The sequence below is a fragment of the Salvelinus namaycush genome, chromosome 2 (genome assembly GCF_016432855.1).
Source record: "Salvelinus namaycush isolate Seneca chromosome 2, SaNama_1.0, whole genome shotgun sequence".
NCBI lineage: Eukaryota > Metazoa > Chordata > Actinopteri > Salmoniformes > Salmonidae > Salvelinus > Salvelinus namaycush.
The window spans coordinates 21,585,748-21,609,956 of record NC_052308.1 but is presented as its reverse complement, the minus strand read 5'-3'; the positions used below and the strand labels follow the sequence as shown (position 1 = coordinate 21,609,956).

General features: G+C 42.1%; 1 protein-coding gene across 9 annotated transcripts in view; it reads right to left on the bottom strand.

Annotated features, from left to right (window-relative positions):
- The window catches only part of LOC120060082 (forkhead box protein P1-B-like), a 236,240-nt gene that overhangs the window by 72,792 nt on the left and 139,239 nt on the right, over positions 1-24,209 (bottom strand). For all 9 annotated transcript variants that reach the window (XM_039009214.1, XM_039009198.1, XM_039009205.1 and 6 more), the window contains one exon: positions 833-976. In XM_039009214.1, the coding sequence (XP_038865142.1) occupies positions 833-976 (144 nt within the window). The remainder of the gene's footprint in view (positions 1-832; positions 977-24,209) is intronic.

The window sequence follows — 24,209 nt, the reverse complement described above, 5'->3', positions numbered from 1 at the left end:
AGAGAGAGAGAGAATGAGCGAGAGAGAATGAGAGCGAGAGAGTGAGAGTGAGAGAGAGAGAGAATGAGCGAGAGAGAGAGAGAGAGAGAGAGAGAGAGAGAGAATGAGCGAGAGAGAGAGAGAGAGAGAGAGAATGAGCGAGAGAGAATGAGAGCGAGAGAGTGAGAGAGAGAGTGAGAGAGATACCAAAGGGCACCTAAAGCTCCTAAAGGTTCATATCTCTGCTGGAGAGTTGGAAACATCACCTACTCTTCCCCTCTCTTCTCCTTTATCCTCCTTTAATGTTTCTATCACATATTAACCACTACTACAACAGGCCTCGATCAGCAACACACATCATGTGTGCATTATTTCCTTGGCTTTGTTAAAAAATGGAATACATCAAAATATTTCCAAGAGGCTGATTTCTGAGAGTCTAGGCTTTATATCATTCAGAACTGTGTTTATTCTACATAGTAATATAATTAATGTGTCACAGCCTGAGATGTATGTTGTTGATCACACTCACATTGCAATCCACACCCACGAACACACACACACAAACGTGCTTGGCCTACAACCGTCACTCACTCTGCCTCTCTTAATTTCCTGTTTATGAAGGTTGCTTGGTACATTCACCCATGACAGAATGAAAACAGCACACAGTGTACTATAAAAAAGATCAAGAAAGTTCAGCTCTCCATTGTTCAACTTAATAAGTGACTTACAACCGTCCAACCGCTTTTGTTTGTCTTGAGGTCTACAACTTGGAAGCAACAATATGACGGTTGACTGGTGTAAGCATACACTTTTTGCATGTTCTTAACAAGCATATGACAGTGTGTTCTCGTACCTGTAGGCTTGGCTGATTCTCATTGTCTTTGGGGGATTTTAGATCGGTGCCTTGCTGAAGCTGCAGCTGCTGTTGTTGTTGTTGTTGTTGATGTTGTTGTTGCTGTTGTTGCTGTAGAAGGATCTGCCGAGCCACTTGAAGAGCCTGAAAGAGAGATGAAAATGATGGTGGGTTAAAAAAGGGAACAACATTGAAAGTAAAAGCAGATATTTGATTGTGTCTTGGGGCTCAACCCTTCCCTTGAGACCACTCTTCTTTTAACACAACAGATGTAACCCAAACAACGACGTGTTCTTGGACTGCTGATAGATAACAAAACAAACTGAATTTTACACAAATTAATAGCCACAGGCCAATGCAAATATTTTCTGTTGATTTAGATTTTATTTATTAGGATCTCCATTAGTCGACGCCAATGGTGACAGCTAGTCTTACTGGGGGCCTACTCATAACGAAAAGACAATACAGAAAAAAGACTTCACAATTTACATACATTTAAAAACATTAACATGTAGTGTGCGTGTGTATACTGTAGGCTGCAATTACAGTAAACAGAAAAAGTCAGAGGCACAGAACGGTGCTTTTTGATCCTCCTCTCCCTCTGTCCCCTCCCCTCCAGAAAGTAAATAAAAGGTTTATTGCTGCTCCAAATATCTGTTAAAGGACACGGCCTTCTCAGTGGAAAACAAAATACAGTGCAGTCACATGTTTATTGCTCCAGCTACTCCCTTTTCCCTCACGATAAATAATCAAACATGCCATCCAGAACAAACAAAGCCGGGGAGCCGGGAAAAACAGTGGTCATGAAAACCACACTGATACCAAGAAAAGCAAGCGTGTATTCCCACAGTGAGCCGCCAGCCTCCTCACACCTACACCAGTAAAACATCTGAGTAAATAACTAGGCTCATACTTTCCATACTCCACAGACGATTACTCCCACAATTAAACTAACAGTCCGAGCCATCCCACACAGCAGAGTTATAGTCCTCAAGTAAATTATTTGATGAGTCAGGTTGATTGCCAGACGCAAATTAAAAGTGGTATGTTGAAGACGAAAATCGGAAAATCGGGTGGAGAGAGGAGGTGCTCAGAGTACGTAAGAGGGAAATGTAAAGAAACGCGTGAAAGAGTAAGAGGAATGTGTGGAAGATGGTATGAAAGTGAAATAGGAAAAGGAAGAGGGTATGGTGAAAGGCTTATAGAGAAACAGAGAGAGTGATAGGAGAAGATGATCTATAGGCCTGTAAATGCTCTATAAAGGAAAGGATGAGAGGGGAGTCCAGCTCAGAGGCAGAGGCAAACAGCTGTGCGCTGCTCTGCACCGTGTTTGTGTGTTGACCCTCTCAAACACAGGCCTGTGGGATGACATCATGAGGCAAGAATATAACCACAGGCTACAAAGAGGCCACTCTCCTGGCGTTTTACCCTACCACCATTAAAACATGCTCTCTCTCTCTTTCTCTCTCTCCCTGCCTATAGCTTGTGAGGGGAAAACCCCAAGCCCACACATTCATAAAGATAGTGTACCCTTTTCTTGTGACAGTATGAGATTCACTCCAACAGAAACAGAGAAATCCAACGCAATGCTAAGGCACAAACAATAACAGACTATTTATAGCCCTAATTATAAGAACATGATATTTAACCCATTCAGTTACAGTATGACAAACTTCCTATCTTCCCGCCTACAGTGGCAGACCTACCTAGCACTTAAAGCATGCAATACAAGATCAATGTAATTCAATAACCTCAAGTAGGTTATTGTAGGTAAGAATGAGTTGACGGTTAAAAGTTATATACACATTGTACTACAGTACTTATGCAAAATGTGCAGCAAGAAGTCAAGTTTAAATAGACAATAGAACACAAATGTCAGAGCTGTGTAATGGAATAAAGGACAGTAGGTTCTTCTTTGAAGACACAATGATCTTACCTGGTGAGGCAGCATGGTACAACAGAGCACCAAATAGTTAAGCCAAGCCTACGGATTACTACAGGGGAACATTTATGAATAAACAAAAGTACTATTTAGTTTTCTCTGTAACTTATGACACATGCATGCTTTGGTGTAACGTGTCTGGTTTACTAAGAGGGGTGTTGGAACTAAGATACTTGAGTCAACAGGATATGATGGGTTTTTAGATACTAATGGGTGAAGACATAGATTTCTGGGAATCATTAACAGAAAAAAATCTGGCACAACACCTACAGTACTGCATCATCAATCAGCATAAATACAGTAACTATGACGCTGCAATGCAACACTGTGTATTGTAAGATCATCCACGTTGATCTCAAGTTGATCATCAAATAGAAACTAACCTCATTAAGACTTTCATATTTGATATAGTGGAAAAACAGTCAGAAAATAATCACTTACAGTATTAGTCATACTGTTTGGGCTCTGTTTTCCCCAATGACTTTATAAAATAGTTTTAAAAGCGAAAGACACATGATGAGTCAAAAGACTGTCATTATCGAAAAATAACGATATAAAAAAGTCTAGCTGGGGAACCTATGTAGAGTGTTTCCCGAGGTGAGGCCGGCTAGAGGCTGAGGAATGATTTGTTGTTTAACAAGGCGACTGTAGCTGGCTGCCTTGGAGAGGCCTGATGCTGTGCTAAAATAACCCATTGTGAGCTGTCACTGTGATGTTTACACAGCACCCACTCTTCTCTTCACACAAGGCCTCTCCTCTCTCTCTCTCCCCTCTTTCCCTGGAATTCATCTCCTTTTGATCTCATATTCAAAGGTACTGGGGCTTGATAGACGTACAAGCCTAAAAGCAGCTCCAGACGCGCTAAACTGCCAGCGGATGACAGACCGGAGCATCTAAAGAGCAGAGAAATAAGGAGAACAGCATGTTGTCTGGGCACTACAATAGCACAAATCAAGAGACATATTAGGTGGAACTGATCAGATACAGTTCAAAGACAGACAATACAAACAGATAACTAGGATGCAAAGGGAACAGGAGACTGCCGTGCTTTAGGGCGAAGCAGATGTCAAGCTAAGGGGGGAAATACTGTATGTTTATAGAATTAACTAGGGTTTTACACAGAAATACATGTATTCAAGTTTTGACTTATTCTAACGCACGCACGCACACAAACACACAAACACACACACACACACACACACACACACACACACACACACACACACACACACACACACACACACACACACACACACACACACACACACACACACACACACACATACACACACACACACAAACACTCTCCAGGATCTGACAAGGTCTTATTGCCAACAAAGACAATGCAATTTGATATCCTTGTCATTTGCACATTCTCTTTCAAATGTGTTCAAAGTTCACACCTTCCGCTGTGTTAACGGGTCTGTTTTAATAAACAGCGGCTGCCTTATTTCTAAATCTACTTTCACACCATATTAGTGAATAGAGCCTCTGAAAAGGCAGGAGCAGCTCTCATGTCCCAGGGCTATCTAGCAGCGATAAGGGAATGGCTAAGTACTGGATGTCTTTATATGCAGTCTGCACATGTGGATTATTTACAGGCTTTGGGTTTCCTGCTGTTAAAGCCAGCTCTGGGTGCCATACAAATCCCTGCTCTGAGAATTACCACAAGTCTTTGCTTTGATTCAGCCCTAAACTTTTTACTATGTTGTAACGGTACGCACATTTTGGACATGACCAAAAGCACTTCTTTATCTCTCTACATCTGTTGACCTTGAGTAAACAAAAAATACAAACAACTTGTGTTCAACTGCAGAGGAATTCAAATGCACTGGTTATTGAGAGAGACGTCTAGTGGCAGGCTACGTTACTCAGAAAGAAGAGACCAGCAACACTCATCCTCCAGTTCAAACTGACAGACAAATGTGAGCCAGGTAAAGAGAGTGGTTGTGTGAAAAGTGAGAGGGCTCCATTCAGGGTGGCTCCACTGCAAGAGGTGCGGTGACGTGGGCCTGGTCTAGTGTGTTTGTTTAGGCCCATCAGGAGAGAGCCCTCTTTATTTTCTCCGACTCACCAATGTCCTCCAACTCCAACGTCAGGGTAGACCTTGAATGTGAAATGATTTCAAACAAATTGACCCTAATTGCTAGAAGATGTGCGCGCAGGTGTAATCGGATCCCTGCGGCCATTGTGGAGACTGGAGAGAGAGGAAAAATGGCAGAGAGAGGAGAGAAGTGGAGGAAAGCGGAGAGGAGTAGAGGAGAGTGGGGTCCAGTGCTGGCTGTTTACCCAGTGGCTGGAGTTTACTAGACAGGAGACCAAGGTTCTCATATGGCCAGCAAAAACACAGCTAATAGGTTTGTCCTTAATGTAGTCCTGCTCAGCAGACACAGGCATTTCTCCCCCTTCTCAGGTCTGTGGGTTTGCCTGGTGATGGCCTAAATGTCAAGGTTGTCCGCTTAACTTTCTGAGTGAAAGAGCACACGTCTCAACTCACCTGACATTTATGGCCCTGGCTCTACCCCTGCAATGTTTTATACAAACAAAGGGCCTTCAGCAGCCCTGTGAAATAAGCCCACTTCTCTTTGGATCCTCCTGGTATGTTCATAGTACAGTAGGCTGACTCCCTCCTACAGAGTGGAAAGCTGTTCCTTCCATTTTTGTAAATTATGCAGGCTATTGTAAGACTGGTGGGGAATTTATTGAAACTGGGAGAGTTACTGACACATTTTTAGAATAGGACAAGTAGGATAATGTGGGGTCAGGGGGGCATTGAGTGTGCAAACATATAGTAATGGAATTCACTTACAATACGTTCATTTTTATTGAAATGCATATGATTTGGGACAATTTTTAAACATGTGAGCAGATAAGCAGCAGGAGGAATCATGTCAATTTATATTAATTGAGTTATATACTTTTTTGTTGTACAATGGCTGTTTATCTGTAATGCAAAGTAGGCAGGGCTGGATTCCCTGTAATTATATAATTAATGCCATTTCCAAAAAGCCTCTCCACATGGAAAACAGGCACCCATGTTTAAACCTCACGCATTACAGGCCCTCTGAAAAACACTCTCTAACCCATGTTTAGATTTCCAAACTAATTCATGTAGAATACATAAATAAATAAATGTTTTGTACCCACTTCAAACCATTCTATTCCTTTCCTTTGCGGCACTTTTCAACTAATCTATTAATATTTATGACAACACTAAACATTTCAAATTGCCATGTTTAAACAATATAAAGCACAGCATGCAATTATATAAGATGCAAGCTGACTTCAATAAAAATCAAATTTTGTTTTGTTCCCCCCATAACAGGTAATGCGATGGCTTGACAAATGTTTTTAATGGGGATAATGGAGTGAAAGAAAAACAGGGTAGAAAGTAAACTTATTAAACATGAGTGTGGATGGAAGAGGATGCTGTTGAGCGGGACGAATGATGGAGGGCAGGGAGTGAAGGGAGAAGAGGAGGGAGAAAGAAAGAAAGAGGGAGGGTAGAGAGGGGAGGGGGCATGGAGCAGGCGCAGAGCAGAGAGTAAACAGTGGCCCCGGAATCTACTCTGAGCCTGGTACAGGTGGCCCGGGAGGTCAGCTCAGCTATGCAGGCCCAACAGGTTCCGTTTGTTTGGATTCTCCAGCCTTTCTTAGCTAGCAGCTTAACAACAGATGGCAAAAAGTAGGCCCCAATTCAGAGGTCTGGGTCAAAAAATACACAAAGAAAATCACACAAACTGTAGACACAACACACACACACACTCAGGTGTCATTTAGGATTAAAATAACAGGGCCAAAACCTACAGAAAATATACATTCTTACGAATGTAAGAAAATTTGAATGGCTTCACTGGCTTCACACAGGCAGGACAAACACACACACACACGCATGCACACACATGCAGTTTTGTCTGATTATGGGACACCAACTTCCTATCATGATTCAATAACATAATGCAAATCTCCCCTCCGTGAAGGCATTTTTGTCCCCGCCATTCAGCAGTTATTAAACGAATACTGTGTTTATTACTGCTTTAGAGCGGTGTAAACTCATAAACACCCTCCCGACTACAAGGGAAGCTGTCAACTAATATTGTTTCCCTCATGAGTCGCTCTTCCACCTCAATTACGCCTTTCAACTTCCCAGGCACTGTATGATAAAGTGGCCGTAAAAATCATTCACATTAATACACCATTGTGCATCTGCTGCTAAAGGTAATTAAAGAAGTAAATGACTCATAAGAATAGACATATGAGCCGCAAAATGAAAGGTAACTGGGCTGCCTCATGAAAATATGTACCATTAAGATACTGCATTTTCATATTCAGGGTAATCAGCTCCACTAGCCTGATGCTGATTTAATCCACTTCACTAGCGAAGTCTATCAGAGCGCGTCACTCTCTCTCCCCCTGCATTCTGCTCCAGCACCGCCCGTGAATAGCACCACTAAAGGGAGGTCACACAGAGGCAAATCAGTAGGGGAGCAGTCAATGCTTTGGTTCCATTTCGATGGCAGAAAGAAAGGGACAAGAGAGAGAGGGAGATTGAGTGCGGAAGAGAAGAGAAGAGAAAAAATAAAAAGATAAATAATATTAAAAAAGAAAGAGCTGGGAACAATGCAAGGCAGATCTCAGCCTATACCCTCCTGCTGCCTTTCCCTTTTCCTTGCCAACACCAACGCCTGGGGAAGCCCACCATTGCATTCTGCTGTAATTTCCGTGAAGTCGATAGAACACAGAAAATGTCTTGGGCATGCAAACTATTTAGACGGGTGCTTGAAAAAACCTTGTTTCGTTTGTTATTGCATTTTCGTCTGCAGAGTTGCATCAGGTAGTGGTTAGGAGTGTCGTGCTTGGGAAAGGATGATTCTAAAACGCAGCGTGAGGCAAGGATTCTGTGGAAATGTATCCAGCGTTGAAGCGTAGTGTTTAGAATGGGAATGCCTCGTTGTTTTTCATCTCATTCACATTACTCAACTTCATCAATTCAGCAGCAAACTCTCAAGTTACTCTCAGCAAAGCCCTACATCTCTGATTTGAGTTGCACTGAATATAGATGAATACAGGCAGCCTACACATTACACACACAACACCCCGTAACAAAGCAGTGCTTCAGTAGGAGACTGATATACTGCATCAGACAGTACATGGGGGATTTAGACTGCTCAGGGCACTGGCTGCTTCTGTGTTGTCAGTTGATTGGTCCACAATTCCTCTACTATGGGTTTACTACTCTGCTGGTCAACTGCCTGACACAAAAATAAATCCTGCCCATAATATGATGCATGCCACCAATCAGAAACACCTAAAAGGTAGAGTGACATTACCTACAGCCTATCACTGCTGTCAGGGCAGGGTAAGGAAGTCAATAGGACAGGATTTAATATGGTGTGCTATGTCCCTAGAGAAAACACTATCTTCCCAAACCTTGCTGTTGATTTCACAAACACGGAATTCAGTCAAATGATATGGCACAGAAGCCATCCCTTGGTTGATACTGCATTTTGGTTACACTTAATATATTTGTGGTATACTAAACATTTTCAAAAAATGCTTATATCATAGCTCCACTGATCCAAAACTACAGATGTAGGATATTAAGTTGAGCACTCTTTTGTTGCTGAGAATTGTCTGTACCGCAGGAAATGCAGATGAGCTTTGTGATTTACATAAATTCACAAAAAACCCTAAGACACGGTTATATTAACAGTATTTTTATTTTCATGTAGGCCTACTTTTAGCCAACTAATAGCCTAACCTCTGTTCAAGCAACATTATGGACTAAATGTTCAAATCCTATTGCTGCAGGATTATTTTGGTAAAATGAAGAACCTACACCTGTATATGTACATCATCTGCCATTGATTTCCCTTGTCTTGACCTGGGACCTAAAGCACGTAAACCCCCTGTATGAGGTCTATGAGGTGCCAGTGGAGGAATCCCAGTGTGGATGGAGAGAGAGGTCCTCTACGGGAGAATAATTCTATAAATCACAGTGAGCCCAATTGGCCATGGCTGTGGATTGAGTTGCAGTGGAGTGGCAGCTCCCTGTGAATAGCACTGTCTCTGTTGAAGTCATTCCAAGACGGGTAATATGATCTCAGACAGACAGGAATAAAGGAAGAGGGAAAAAATCTGATTGCTTTGGCCATAAACTATAGTGCTCTCCTGGCTGAGTCTGGACAGATCTCCAGTCAGCTTGGACTGACATGATGCATAGTAGTGTTTAAACGAAAGACAAGAGGGCAAAGACAAGAGGGCAGCCATACTCTTTTAGCTTAATTGGCTTGAACATGGACACTGGGCGTTACTCAAACTCTCACAAGTCATATTGGTGTGGACAAGTGTGAGTGAAGTAACAACAAGTCAATGCAGTTCCTGTAACTACATAAGCACTTTTAACTAACATAACATCCTGTAGTAATTAGCATGCAAAGCGCAGCGCCGTGACAGAATTGGCTGGCTTCAATCAGCCTGAGACACCTTCAGCACTCTGAACAGACACCTCTTGAGCTGCAGGCTTCAATAAACGTTGCAGGAGAAGATGATCACAAGGAAAATTAAGTTATCTGGCAAGCTTAAAGGGCTTACATAAACATGTGATGGAAATATTAAAAAACGCAGACTGTGGCCTCAAAAAATCTGGCTTCTCTGGAAAATACACTGTATTTTGAGTGTACAAAACATTCAGAATATTGAGTTGCCCCACCTTTTGCCCTCAGAACAGCCTCGATTCATCAGCGCATGGACTCTACAAGGTGTCGAAAGCGTTTCACAGGGATGCTGGACCATTTTTACTCCAATGCTTCCCAAAGTTGTGTCAAGTTGGCTGGATGTCCTTTGGGTGGTGGACCATTCTTGATACACATGGGAAACTGTTGAGCGTGAAAAACGCAGCAACATTGTAGTTCTTGACACACTAAAACCGGTGTGCCTGGCACCTACTACCATTCCCTGTTCAAAGGCACCTACATCTTTTGTCTTGCCCATTCACCCTCTGAATGGCACACATACAAGATCCATGTCTCAATAGTATCCATGCTTAAAAATCCTTCTTTAACCTGCATTTGACAGGTGACATCAATAAGGGATCATAGCTTTCACCTGGATTCACCTGGTCAGTCTAAGTTATGGAAAGAGCAGGCGTTCCTAAGGTCTTGTACACTCAGTGTATGTCCTGATGGAACTTGAATGAATTTGAAATTAATGCAATTAGGTGATGAATCTCTCTAGATTCTGATCTAGCATTAGTCAATAATAAATCATCACCATCATTCTATTTTACTTGTTCTGTCCACCCCTAAAAATGAGAAACATACATACACAGCATGGTGAGAATGAAACAAACCCAAAGTGAAATGCAGGCATAGCTACAAACAGTAATAGCCCAAACAACAAGCACTGCAAGAACCAAGGGCATGTGGGCTTTAGAATAGGGGGCCAGGCGGGAAATGACAGACTGCTGTTCACCTCCATTAGCTGCTACAGTATGTGAGAGCGGTGCATCTAGCAGCACACGACCTGTGAAGAATCTTAGATATCGCTCTATCTTGGAATGGGTTGCCGCATTAATTCTTGGGAACTGTAATCTCTCAAGCAAATCAAATTACTCTCATTAACCCCACAAGAAAACTGCCTCTGTAATAAGTATGAATAAAAAGTATTTATTAGCAATAATCACCTCTTTAATGTGAGCCAGCTTACAACAGCTTTTATTTTTGCTGATTAAGTTTAAAAAACGAGAAACAGGAAGGACGTTTGTGCAAGCACACACACACACACACACACACACACACACACACACACACACACACACACACACACACACACACACACACACACACACACACACACACACACACACACACACACACACACCTCATGGAGTTTATGAGTGATACAGTGATTAAAGGGGAGGGTATAGAGATACAGTGCTTTAGGGCCTTTGAGAGGACGTGCCTTACCTAGTCATAAACACCTCTGTCTTTAGGCCAGTGACAGAATCACTTTCAATGGGTTCACTTAGAGGTGAATCACTAGAGAATTTATATGTAAAGTAGCCCATGTCATCACCCAATCAGTGCCTGCACACAAAGCTGTCCCTGGCAACTCTGTACAGTCACTGACCGCTACATATTTGAGAACGCTTGTGCGGATTGCCAGACTCAGTGCAGACACTAGCATAACAATGCTATTTCTGAATCATACACAGCTGCTGACATTGTTACAGCTCAGCTCATTTACATCATTTTGGTTGTCTGAAAGCCCAGTGCACATAACAGAGTAAAAAAACATGTCTGCATTATGTATTTCTGCAAATAGAGAAAAACAAACTGATAATTGTATACTTTATCACTCCCCAGGGAGTGAAGTATTTGCTCCCATTCCAGGATATGACATCATTACTTCAAGTAAATGTTGCCAAGTATAATTGCTCTGCTCGTAAACATAGCAGACACAGATATCCTCTCTATTTGAAGGACTGAGTTTTTTCCCCCTGAAAATACCAATTAATTACATTATCAAAAAAGGTCATAGAAAGTAAGAAAAAACATATTAAAAAGGCTGATAAATATGAATTCCCTCCATTAAATCAATTATAATTGGAGGTCAGCAGTTCATTCATTTACAGGTTTAGCATAATTACCTGTTTTCCCCTCATTTACTTCTGTATGCACCTGGGACACTGATGTCCCTGTTATCCAAAGTAACGCACCAGTGATTATTCAAATTAAATTTATATTCCAGTGGGAACATGTCTATCAAAATAAAATGCAGAGAAGTTTATACACCAAAACGAAACCCTATAGTATACCATGAATAATTATGTTAGCACTTATCTAGAACTGGATGTAATGTGATAGCAGTCCTGTGGATACTACATTATCTATACTGCACATATGCTCTACAAAAACCAAGATTATAATCTGTGTGTCAATCTTTTTGTTGAGCTAGTGCATCAGTATAGCAGTACAGCTAGCAGTGATTGGGGTTTGGCAGCAGGACAAGTTAAGGCAGTGCTGCCCCATGGCTACAAAACCAAAGCTCTCCTATAACTTCTCAACCTGCCCATCAAAGAGGACCCAACCGCCTGCCTGCCTGTGCATGGCGTCTCCTATGATTCATGCTGGGCATGTGAGCCAGGCTGCAGGGGGTGAGACTGTGAGGAGCGCCACGCAAACCTGTGACCTGTGGCTATGCATCATAGCAAAGGAAATGAGCTAATCTGCAAGGGTGTTCGTTTCTTAAAAACGTTTTACACCTTTTCCGTGATATCCAATTGGTAGTTACAGTCTTGTCCCATCGCTGCAACTCCCGTACGGACTCGGGAGAGGCGACCTGGCCAAGCCACTCTGCTTCTTGACACACTGCTTGCTTAACCCAGAAGCCAGCTGCACCAATTTGTCAGAGGAAACGCCGTACAACTGGTCTCCCGGTCGCGGCCAGCTGCCACACAGCCTGGGATCGAACCTGGGTCTGTAGTGATGCCACATGCACTGGGATGCAGTGCCTTAGACCGCTGCGCCACTTGGGAGCTCAGGGCATTAATTTTTATAAATGATAGGGTTTTACACACATAAACATATTCAAATTGGCACCCTCAAATATGTTTCAATATTAATAGATGGAGGTATTTATCGTGTTTAACACATGCAAGCCACCTCAGTAAGACAGACTGTAGAATATCACATAAACACTTTGTAAACATACAGCTGTAAAGATAATTATTTTGATTGCGGGACTCTCGTAAGGCTTTTCTTCCCCTGCCCTACATCTGTTTGAAATAGAGGGCAAAACCAGCATTCTGGCTGGAGCTCAGGTGGTTCAAATAGAACACACACACACACTTCTGTGTATAAACGTTCATTTCCCCCTCTAGTTTACAGTTTCTCTCTGGTTCTGTGGTGAGTCAGCAAAAAGGCAGAAGCTGCAGCTCCCCACTGTACAGTCCACCTGCCAGGAAGAGATCTTGTTCTGTTCTCTCCTCCACCCAGCCCAGGCCAGGCCCAGGGAGATGCAGCGAGACTGGGGGAGAAGCAAAGACAATGCTGCTGCTGCTGTTGGAGTCTCAGTAATGTACTACATAGAGCAGAGAGCAAGAGAGAGGAGAGAGTAAGGCCCTGCATTCCTCTATTTATGGGATACAGTATACCAACGTAGAGTCACGAAAGACATTCTATGGAATCACCTTGGGATGCTTTCAGTCATGTCTGTCTGTGTGGTTATACTGCACTAGTGCTTCATGGATGGATGTTATACATAGATCAAATGAACTGAAAGTGAATTACAACAAATTACACATTTGGTGGAATTAGCTAGCTGATATGCAAGCAGCCCTTCTGTAAGTTATCCCAATACAGTTGTGTTGGCTTTGTAGTAGTGACCCAGTCTGTGGGAGAGAGCAGAGGGAAAGGAAGGTGTGGGATAATCCATCAGTCAGCCAGGCACACTGTGTCCCCAGTACCCCCAGTCTCCTATCCCCCAAATCCCACTGGCCCCTTTTTCAATTTCACACAGCACTCCTCTGGATTTCATTCACTCCAGGCTTGTGCACATCTCTCTTGTGATAAAAACCTCTTCTCTCTCTCTCTCTCTCTCTGTCTGTCTGTCTGTAATGTGAGACGGGTGTCCATTTTCCAGTCTCTTTTTCTTCTCTCTCCAGAGCCACAAATAACTCACAGGCCTTTGAGCCCATCTTGATTTCGCTCAAAAGATAAGGACACAATTTATTGTTTTCATTGAGCTTGAGTGCAAAGACAGAGAGTACAAAGTCACTCCAAGATACAGATAAATATAGCAAGAATGGCCAGTTTAATCTGCCTCCACACGAAGGACAATTTCAATTGAACTCATGGAGATGGGCACACATAATGAAACCAGCACAGTGTAATACCAGCTAGAGACCTCTCATCAGATGGAGAAAAAAAATTAAAATGTTTTAACGCCAATCAAAGTCCCCTCAGAGAACAGCCAGTGCTGGTTCAATACGTGTGTATGTTAAATTAAACATGTGCTTCATTTTCTATGTCTACCATAACCCTGGTTTGAAAGGGTAGATCAGGGATTGGACTAAACAAACATCGCAAGTGGAGCTCACTGACGCAATACAACCTCACAATGTATTCCCAACATGCATCAGTGTGCTGTAGCCCCAGTCATGCCCTCGGTTGTGATTGTGCAAGGGGAGGCTGAGGAGTACAGAGTATTTACTGATGCGGTTATCTTGTCCTGTGACAGGCAGAATCAATCACCACGCCGCGGCTCAGCTCTGCCGTGCATTCCAGGCACAGCCCCTCACTTCTGGGGGAGGAGATGGCAGTGTTAGCCAAGCCAAATTTGATCAACAAATGCAGTTCCCCTGTGCCACAGCTATCTGAGATGAAGATGATATTATGTGGAAGAGAGCAAACTGAGGAAGACAGCACAGAGAGAGAAGTCCAGGTGGATTTACCCTCCTCAAAGGCTCAGCTTCTTCTTAAAGCAGTGTCTCTCTTCAAGAAGCAGGGGTAAAAGCCACCATGTCGCGAATCAAATCAAATCAAATATTATTGGTCACATACACATGGCTAGCAGATGTTATTGCGAGTGTAGCGAAATGCTTGTGACCAATGTCTTAAAGACCACGTGCAACACAGCCTCTTTTACAGATCAAGGAGCCAAGCGTTTATATGCTGAAGATAAGCTTGAATTACTTATCAGAACTTGAATTAAAAAAATATAACTATTGTCTGTCTACCACAATTACAAACCAAATAAAAACAATCCTGGCAGAGGAATTCTTCAGACTGACATTTCACATAATTCCTTAAACAGATTTACTGACATGTACGCAAGGTTACAAAATTAGCATTGGGAAATGAGGAAAAATAAATATAGTGTTGAGTCTGCAGATAAAAGTTGGTAATTAAGAGTACCCATGATGGTGGAAAACATTTCAAGAATAAACCTCGACTAGTTAGCTTTTTCTCTGTTGCCCTACAGTTATTTTACATTATTCAATCCAAAATACCATCTTTCTGATTCTAACTTTCTTTTTGCATTTTAATGTTTAATAAGGGCCCTTGGCTATCTATGGGCACAATTATTAGATATCCGCAGAGAGAAATTGAAAAATTAATCATACTCTCAATTTTGTACTTCTCTGACACATAGGAAATGGCTCTAAGAGCCATGCCTTTTCCCCAGTCATATGCTCAGTATGGACACAATCCAATGGTTGACAGGGAATGTTGCTCAGGAGAAAGGACAATTGCATCAATATAGTAATTAAAATATTATTTACAACGTTGGCATGTCTCATATGCCATAACACCACAACACAGATTACCCTGTTGCAAGCTGCAATGATTAACGTTTATCCGAAGCATGACAAAAGAAAATTGAGTGTGTGCATAAATACAAAAAATATGACACAAGTGGCGTAGTGGGGATTGTTATACGGCAGACATTAGGGAAATGACTCCGCCTCTCTCTCTCACTCTAACACACACATTAACACACTCCCAGAAGTATCAGCCACAGTAATGTGTATATTTACACTGTCAACACCTGCACACATACAATTATACTGAAAAGTGTAAAGTGTTGGTTTCATGTTGCATGAGTTGAAATAGAAGATCCCAGAAATGTTACATATGCACAAAAAGCGTATTTCTCTCAAATGTTGTGCACAATTTGGTTATATCCTTGTTAGTGAGCATTTCTCCTTTACCATGATAATCCATCCACCTGACAGGTGTGGCATATCAAGACGCTGATTGAACAGCATGATCATTACACCGGTTCACCTTGTGCTGGGGACAATAAAAAGCCACTATAAAATGTGCTGATTGTCACACAACACAATGCCACAGATGTCTCAAGTTTTGAGGTAGCGTGCAATTGGAAAGCTGACTGCGAGAATGTCCACCAGAGCTGTTTCCAGATAATTTAATATTCATTTCTCTATCATAAGCCGCCTCCAACGTTGTTATAGAGACTTTGGCAGTATGTCCAAATGGCCTCACAACCTCAGACCATGTGTAACCACGACAGCCCAGGGCTTCCACATCCGGCTTCTTCACCTGGGGGATCATCTGAGACCAGCCACCCAGACAGCTGATGAAACTGTGGGTTTGCACAACCAAATCATTTTTGCACAAACTGTCAGAAACCATCTCAGGGAAGCTCATATGTGTGCTCGTCGTCCTTGTCCTCACCAGGGTCTTGACCTGACTGCAGTTCGGCGTTGTAACCGACTTCAGTGGGCCTTTGATGGCTACTGGCTTGCTGGAGAAATGTGTACTTCACGGATGAATCCCTGTTTCAACTGTACCGGAAAGATGGCAGACAGCGTGTTTTGAATTGTGTGGGCGAGCGGTTTGCTGATGTCAACGTTGTGAACCATGGTGGCGGTGGGGTTATGGTATGGGCAGGCACAAGCTACGGACAATAAACACAATTTCATTTTAACGATGCCAATTTGAATGCCCAGAGATACTGTGATGAGATCCTGAGGCCCATTGTCGTGCCATTCATCCTCCGCCATCACCTCATGTTTCAGCATGATAATGCACGGCCCTATGTCGCAAGGATCTGTACACATGAAAAAGCTGAAAATGTCCCAATTCTTCCATGACCTGCATACTCATCAGACATGTCACCCATTGAGCATGTTTGAGATGCTCTGGATCGACTTGTGTGACAGCGTGTTCCAGTTCCCGCCAATATCCAGCATCTTTGCACAGCCATTGAAGAGGAGTGGGACAACATTCCACAGGCCACAATCAACAGACTGAACAACTCTATGTGAAGGAGATACAGTTGAAGTCGGAAGTTTACATACACCTTAGCCAAATAGATTTAAACTCAGTTTTTCACAATTCCTGACATTTAATCCTGGTAAGAATTCCATGTCTTAGGTTAGTTAGGATCACCACTTTCTTTTAAGAATGTGAAATGTCAGAATAATAGTAGAGAGAATGATTTATTTCAGCTTTATTTATATCATCACATTCCCAGTGGGTTAGAAGTTTACATACACTCAATTAGTATTTGGTAGCATTGCCTTTAAATTGTTTAACTTGGGTCAAACATTTCGGGTAGCCTTCCACAAGCTTCCCACAATAAGTTGGGTGAATTTTGGCCCATTTCTCCTGACAGAGCTGGTGTAACTGAGTCAGGTTTGTAGGCCTCCTTGCTCACACATGCTTTTTCAGTTCTGCCAACAAATTTTCTATAGGATTGAGGTCAGGGCTTTGTGTTGGCCACTCCAATACCTTGACTTTGTTGTCCTTAAGCCATTTTGCCACAACTTTGGGAAGTATGCTTGGGGTCAAAGTCCATTTGGAAGACCCATTTGCAACCAAGCTTTAAGTTCCTGACTGATGTCTTCAGATGTTGCTTCAATATATCCACATAATTTTCCTGCCTCATGATGCCATCTATTTTGTGAAGTGCACCAGTCCCTCCTGCAGGAAAGCAACCCCAAAACATGATGCTGCCACACCCGTGCTTCACGGTTGGGATGGTGTTCTTCAGCTTGCAAGCCTCCCCCTTTGTCCTCCAAACATAACGATGGTCATTATGGCCAAACAGTTCTATTTTTGTTTCAGCAGACCAAAGGACATTTCTCCAAAAAGTACGATCTTTGTCCCCATGTGCATTTGCAAACCGTTGTCTGACTTTTTTATGGCGGTTTTGGAGCAGTGGCTTCTTCCTTGCTGAGCGGACTTTCAGGTAATGTCGATATAGGACTCGTTTCACTGTGGATATAGATACTTTTGTAACTGTTTCCTCCAGCATCTTCAAAAGGTCCTTTGCTGTTGTTCTGGGATTGATTTGCACTTTTCACCAAAGGACGTTCATCTCTAGGAGACAGAGCGGTATGATGCCTGTGTGGTCCCATGGTGTTTATACTTGCATACTATTGTTTGTACAGATGAATGTGGTACCTTCAGGCATTTGGAAATTGCTCCCAAGGATGAACTAGACTTGTGGAGGTCTACAAATATTTTTTCTGAGGTCTTGGCTGATTTCTTTTGATTTTCCCGTGATGTCAAGCAAAGAGGCACTGAGTTTGAAGGTAGGCCTTGAAATACATCCACAGGCACACCTCCAATTGACTCAAATTATATCAATTAACCTATCAGAAGCTTCTAAAGCCATGACATCATTTTCTGGAATTTTCCAAGCTGTTTAAAGGCACAGTCAACTTAGTGTATGTAAACTTCTGACCCACTGTAATTGTGATACAGTGAATGATAAGTGAAATAATCAGTCTGTAAACAATTGTTGGAAAAATGACTTGTGTCATGCACAAAGTAGATGTCCTAACCGACTTGCTAAAACTATAGTTTGTTCACAAGAAATTGGTGGAGTGGTTGAAAAACTAGTTTTAATGACTCCAACCTAAGTGTATGTAAACTTTCGACTTCAACTGTATGTTGCAAGGCATGCGGCAAATGGTAGTCACACCAGATACTGGCTGGTTTTCTGATCCACACCACTACCTTTTTTAAGGTATCTGTGACCAACAGATGCATGTCAGTATTCCCAGTCATGTGAAATCCATAGATTAGGGCCTAATTAATTTATTTCAATTGACTGATTTCTTTAAATGAACTGTAACTCAGTAAAATCTTTGAAATTGTTGTATCTTGCATTTATATTTTTGTTCTGTGTACATAAAACAAGATAGCTTATTCATTGTAAATGTCCACAGAACGACATTATACAGACACAGGTCCTTTAGCTCTTAGATGGCTAACATTTGTTTCTGTTTGCTTCAAGAAAAGAAAAACAGCATAACATTGCTTCGTGTTGTGAATATTGACAGAGTAATCTAATCCACATTCTATTAATGTACTTGTGTGACAAATGTAGGAGTGTAGAATATGTCTATGCTGTGACTGGTGGGAGGCATTTAGTTTAGCTGTAGCTGTTTGGCAGCGGCCTACCTCTCTGGAGTATGGTACTGAAGAAGCCCATCACTTCCCTACTGTATGTCTCCCTCCCAGATGAATCCCGTTGGACATGGACATACCCCACTGCCGTTCCCATGCTCTCCCTCCCCAGAACAGACAGACAGATGGATGGACAGGCAGGGCCTGCTCTAAACATTTTCACAGAAGCAATGCTCCCTTTTCTCCAGTCCCTGTATCCTAGCGCATGTCATCCAACTCTAATCAAGCAGAAAATGGTCATAAATATTTCTTTCTGCTAGATTTCATATTCGCATTTCACGCAGGGACATGATATTTTCCCCCTACCTCCGGGGAGCACCTAATGCAAAAAACAGTTACTTATATTCAAGACTTGTTCCCTCAGTAAAATGCAGGACATATTCCCAGTTCGGGAGAAAACAGGGGGAGAGAGAGAAAGAAGGGGGAGAAAAAGCCATTTAGGTCTGTCTTATTTTCTGTGCCATTTACTGGCTAGTACTTTCACAGCCATCCCATTACATCATGTCAGTGATTGTAAACAACCAAATAACAACAGTGCAGAGAAGCCCAAAGCTAGAGAGCAACACAACACACATCTCTCACTGTTCTCCAAAGGGGCTCCCACCCGGCCTCCTCACAGTGGAGAAAACATTTGTTTTGATTGTCCATTTCAATAATATATATCCTTTTTTTAAGAGAGAGAGAAAGACCGAATGAGGATATATGCAAGTGGTGCTGTGAATGAGTATTTATGGCAGCCGTCATTCACAGGATGCTGGGTGGCAATCACTTTTATTTATGATGAGACATCACATCAGAGGCATAGCATATCATTCTCTAAATGGTATACAAGCATTCACACGCAGGCCCCTTGTCATTTTTCTTTCAAATAGAGGCCACGTCACTCCTGAACGCATCGGAGGTCATTATTCATCACTGATACATACATTGATGGGAAGAGACAAGTCAAATCATCCAATGAGCTCTGAAAGGAGGCAGGGTGAGGGTCCACACAAATATACAGTGCATTGGGAAAGTATTCAGACCTCTTGACTTTACCACATTTTGTTATGTTACAGCCTTATTCTAAAATGTATTAAATTCTAATAAAAATCCCAATCTACACACAACATCCCATAATGACAAAGCGAAGGTTTTTAGACATTTTTTCCAATTTATTACAAATAATAAACAGAAATAACTTATTTACGTAAGTATTCAGACCCTTTCCAATGCATCCTGTTTCCATTTATCATCCTTGAGCTGTTTCTAGAACTTCATTGGAGTCCACCTGTGGTAAATTCAATTGATTGGACATGATTTGGAAAGGCACACACCTGTATATATAAGGTCCCACAGTTGACAGTGCATGTCAGACAAAAACCAAGCCATGAGGTCGAAGGAATTGTTCATAGAGCTCCAAGACAGGATTGTGTCAAAGCACACATCTGGGGAAGGGTACCAAAACATTTCTGCAGCATTGAAGGTCCCCAATAACACAGTGGCCTCCATCATTCTTAAATGAAAGAAGTTTGGAACAACCAAGACTCTTCCTAGAGCTAGCCGCCCGACCAAATTGAGCAATCAGGTGAGAAGTGCCTTGGTCAGGGAGGTGACCAATAACCCGATTGGTCACTCTGACAGAGTTCCGGAGTTCCTCTGTGGAGATGGGAGAACCTTCCAGAAGGACTACCATCTCTGCAGCACTTCACTAATCAGGCCTTTATGGTAGAGTGGCCAGACAGAAGCCACTCCTCAGTAAAAGGCACATGACAGTCCGCTTGAAATTTGCCCAAAGGCACCTAATGATTCTCAGACAATGAGAAAAAAGATTCTCTGATCTGATTAAACCAAGATTGAACTCTTTGGCCTGAATGCCAAGCATCACATCTGGAGGAAACCTAGCACCATCCCTACGGTGAAGCACGGCGGTGGCAGCATCATGCTGTGGGGATGTTCTTCAACGGCAGGGACTGGGAGACTAGTCAGGATCGTGGGAAAGATGAACGGAGCAAAGTACAGAGAGATGCTTGATGAAAACCTGCTCCAGATCACTCAGGACTTCAGACTTGGGCTAAGATTCTCCTTCTAACAGGACAACGACCCTAAGCACACAGCCAAGACAACGCAGGAGTGTCTGACTGTCTCTGAATGTCCTTGAGTGGCCCAGCCAGAGCCCGGACTTGAACCTGATCGAACATCTCTGGAGATACCTGAAAGTAACTGTGCAGCGACGCTCCCCATCCAACCTGACAGGGCTTCAGAGGATCTGCAGAGAAGAATGGGAGAAACTCCCCAAATACAGGTGTGCCAAGCTTGTATCGTCATACCCAAGAAGACTTGAGGCTATAATCTCTGCCAAAGGTGCTTCAACAAAGTACTGAGTAAAGAGTCTGAATAGTTATGTAAATGTGATATTTCAGTTTTTTCGTTTGTAATACATTTCCCAACATTTCTAAAACCTGTTAGTGCTTTGTCATTATGGGGTACTGTGTGTAGATTGATGAGCAAAAAAACCGATTGAATCCATTTTAGCATAAGGCTGTAACGTAACAAAATGTGGAAAAGGGGTCTGAATACTTTCCGAAAGAACTGTATAATTACCTTTATAGGAGTTCATTTGATTTTACACAGAACAAAAATATAAATGCAAGATGCAACAATTTCAAATATTTTACTGAGTTACAGTTCATATAAGGAAATCAGTCAATTGAAATAAATTCATTAGGCCAGAATCTATGGTTTTCACATGACTGGGAATACAAATATGCAACTGTTGTTCACAGATTCCTTAAAAAAAACGTAGGGGAATGGATCAGAATACCAGTCAGTATCTGGTGTGACCACCATGTGCCTCATGCAGTGCGACACATCTCCTTTGCATAAAGTTAATTGTGGCCTATGGAATGTTGTCCCACTCCTCTTCAATGGCTGTGCAAAGTTTCTGGCTATTGTCGGGAACTGGAACACGCTGTCGTACACGTCGATCCAGAGCATCCCAAACATGCTCAATGTGTGACATGTTGGGTCACAACACACTTTACATATTGCGTTTAAAAAATAATTCAGTATCGATTTTAGATTTCAGGTATTTGTCATATTTGTCCTTTCATAATAACAAAGGGAAAAAATGGTTAAAGAAATAATTATTGTTCATGTCTCATTGTATATTCACTACTCATAACCTGCCTCCATGCTAACCCTGAGAAACATGGTCTCCCTATCACCACTAATGGCCTCTACGTTAGAGATCCTAACGACCTGCGTGTAGAAACAAAGGCCAGTTCTTCATTTTTCTCCACTAGAGCACTGCATAGTGACTTAATGAAGCCGACATGTCTGTGCCTCTCTTTTTATGGTCTATCCTACAGAGGCCATTTCCCAGCTAGTTAGTACACCATAAGCATTAGGATCATAGCAACTGATGCTGGGGAGACCATGTTAGTGGTGTAAACAGGTATAAAAAAAAATGATTTCCCAAACCCTCTGCACACACAACATTACCAACCAAAAGTTACAAATCCTCTGTGCTCACTGCTCTATTCTTTGACAGAGATAATTGATGGGTAGAGACGAGGCAAACAAGAAGGGTGAGGGAGAAAAGAGAAAAAAAAGTTTGCGTTTGCAATGGTGGACTTACCATTAGGCAGAAGAGGCAATTGCCTCAGGCCTCACATCATCAAGGGGCCTCGCGAGCCGGTCATTTTTATTTATTTTTTACTATTCCAGTAATCCTTTTTTATATACCAGTCAAAAGTTTGGACACACCTACTCATTCTAGGGTTTTTATTTATTTGTACTATTTTCTACATTGTAGAATAATAGTGAAGACATCAACACTATGAAATAACACATATGGAATCATGTAGTAACCAAAAAAGTGTAAAACAAATCAATTTATATTTTAGACTCTTCAAAGTAGCCACCCTGTGCCTTGAGGACAGCTTTGCACACTCTTGGCATTATGTCAATCAGCTTCACCTGGAATGCCTTTCCAACAGTGTTGAAGGAGTTCCCACTTTTGCTGAGCACCTGTTGGCTGCGGTCCAACTCATCCCAAACCATCTCAATTGGGTTGAGGTCGGGTGATTGTGGAGGCCAGGTCATCTGATGCAGCACTCCATCACTCTCCTTCTTGGTCAAATAGCCTTTACACAGCCTGGAGGTGTGTTGGGTCATTGTCCTGTTGAAAAACAAATGATAGTCCCACTAAGAGCGAACTAGATGGAATGGTCGTATCGCTGCAGAATGCTGTGGTAGCCATGCTGGTTAAGTGTGCCTTGAATTCTAAATAAATCACTGACAGTGTCACCAGCAAAGCTCTCCCACACCATCACACCTCCTCCTCCATGTTTCACGGTGGGAACCATACATGCAGAGATCATCCGTTCACCTAGTCTGCGTCTCACAAAGACACGGCGGTTGGAACCAGAAATCTCAAATTTGGACTCATCAGATCAAAGGACAGATTTCCACTGGTCTATTGTCCATTGCTCGTGTTTCTTGGCCGAAGTAAGTGTCTTCTTATTATTGGTGTCCTTTAGTAGTGGTTTCTTTGCAGCAAAATTGACCTTGAAGGCCTGATTCACGCAGTCTCCTCTGAACAGTTGATGTCGACATGTGTCCGTTACTTGAACTCTGTAAAGCATTTATTTGGGCTGCAATTTCTGAGGCTGGTAACTCTAATGAACTTATCATTTACAGCAGAGGTAACTCTGGGTCTTCCTTTCCTGTGGCGGTCATCAAAAGAGCCAGTTTCATCAAAGCGCTTGATGGTTTTTGCAACTGCACTTGAAGAAACGTTCTAAGTTCTTGACATTTTCTGGATTGACTGAACTTCATGTCTTAAAGTAATGATGGACTTTTGTTACCCTTTGCTTATTTGAGCTGTTCTTGCCATAATATGGACTTGATCTTTTACCAAATAGGACTATCTTCTGTATACCACTCCTACCTTGTCACAACACAACTGATTAGCTCAAACGCATGACGAAGGAAAGAAATTCAACAAATTAACTTTTAACAAGGTACACTAATTGAAATGCATTCCAGGTGACTACCTCATGAAGCTGGTTGATAGAATGAGAAGAGTGTTCAAAGCTGTCATTAAGGCAAAGGGTGGCTACTTTGAACAATAAATAAAATATATTTTGATTTGTTTAACACTTTTTTGGTTACTACATGATTCCATATGTGTTGTTTCATAGTTTTGATGTCTTCACAATTATTCTACAATGTAGAAAATAGTAATAATAAAGAAAAACCCTTGAATGAGTAGGTGTGTCCAAATTTTTGACTGGTACTATATATATATATACATATATATATACATATATAATTTCTCCGCTTGAGGGCCCCCCATACTCCACCCCATACTCCATCCCCAACCCAGCCCACCCCGACAAATGACCCGCTGTCATGGGCTGCTCAGCTCATCGCTCTCATTCTGTCTTACTTCAGCAAGTTGGTTCAGCAACAGCAAAATCTGCAGGAAGCTTAAAACTTGCAA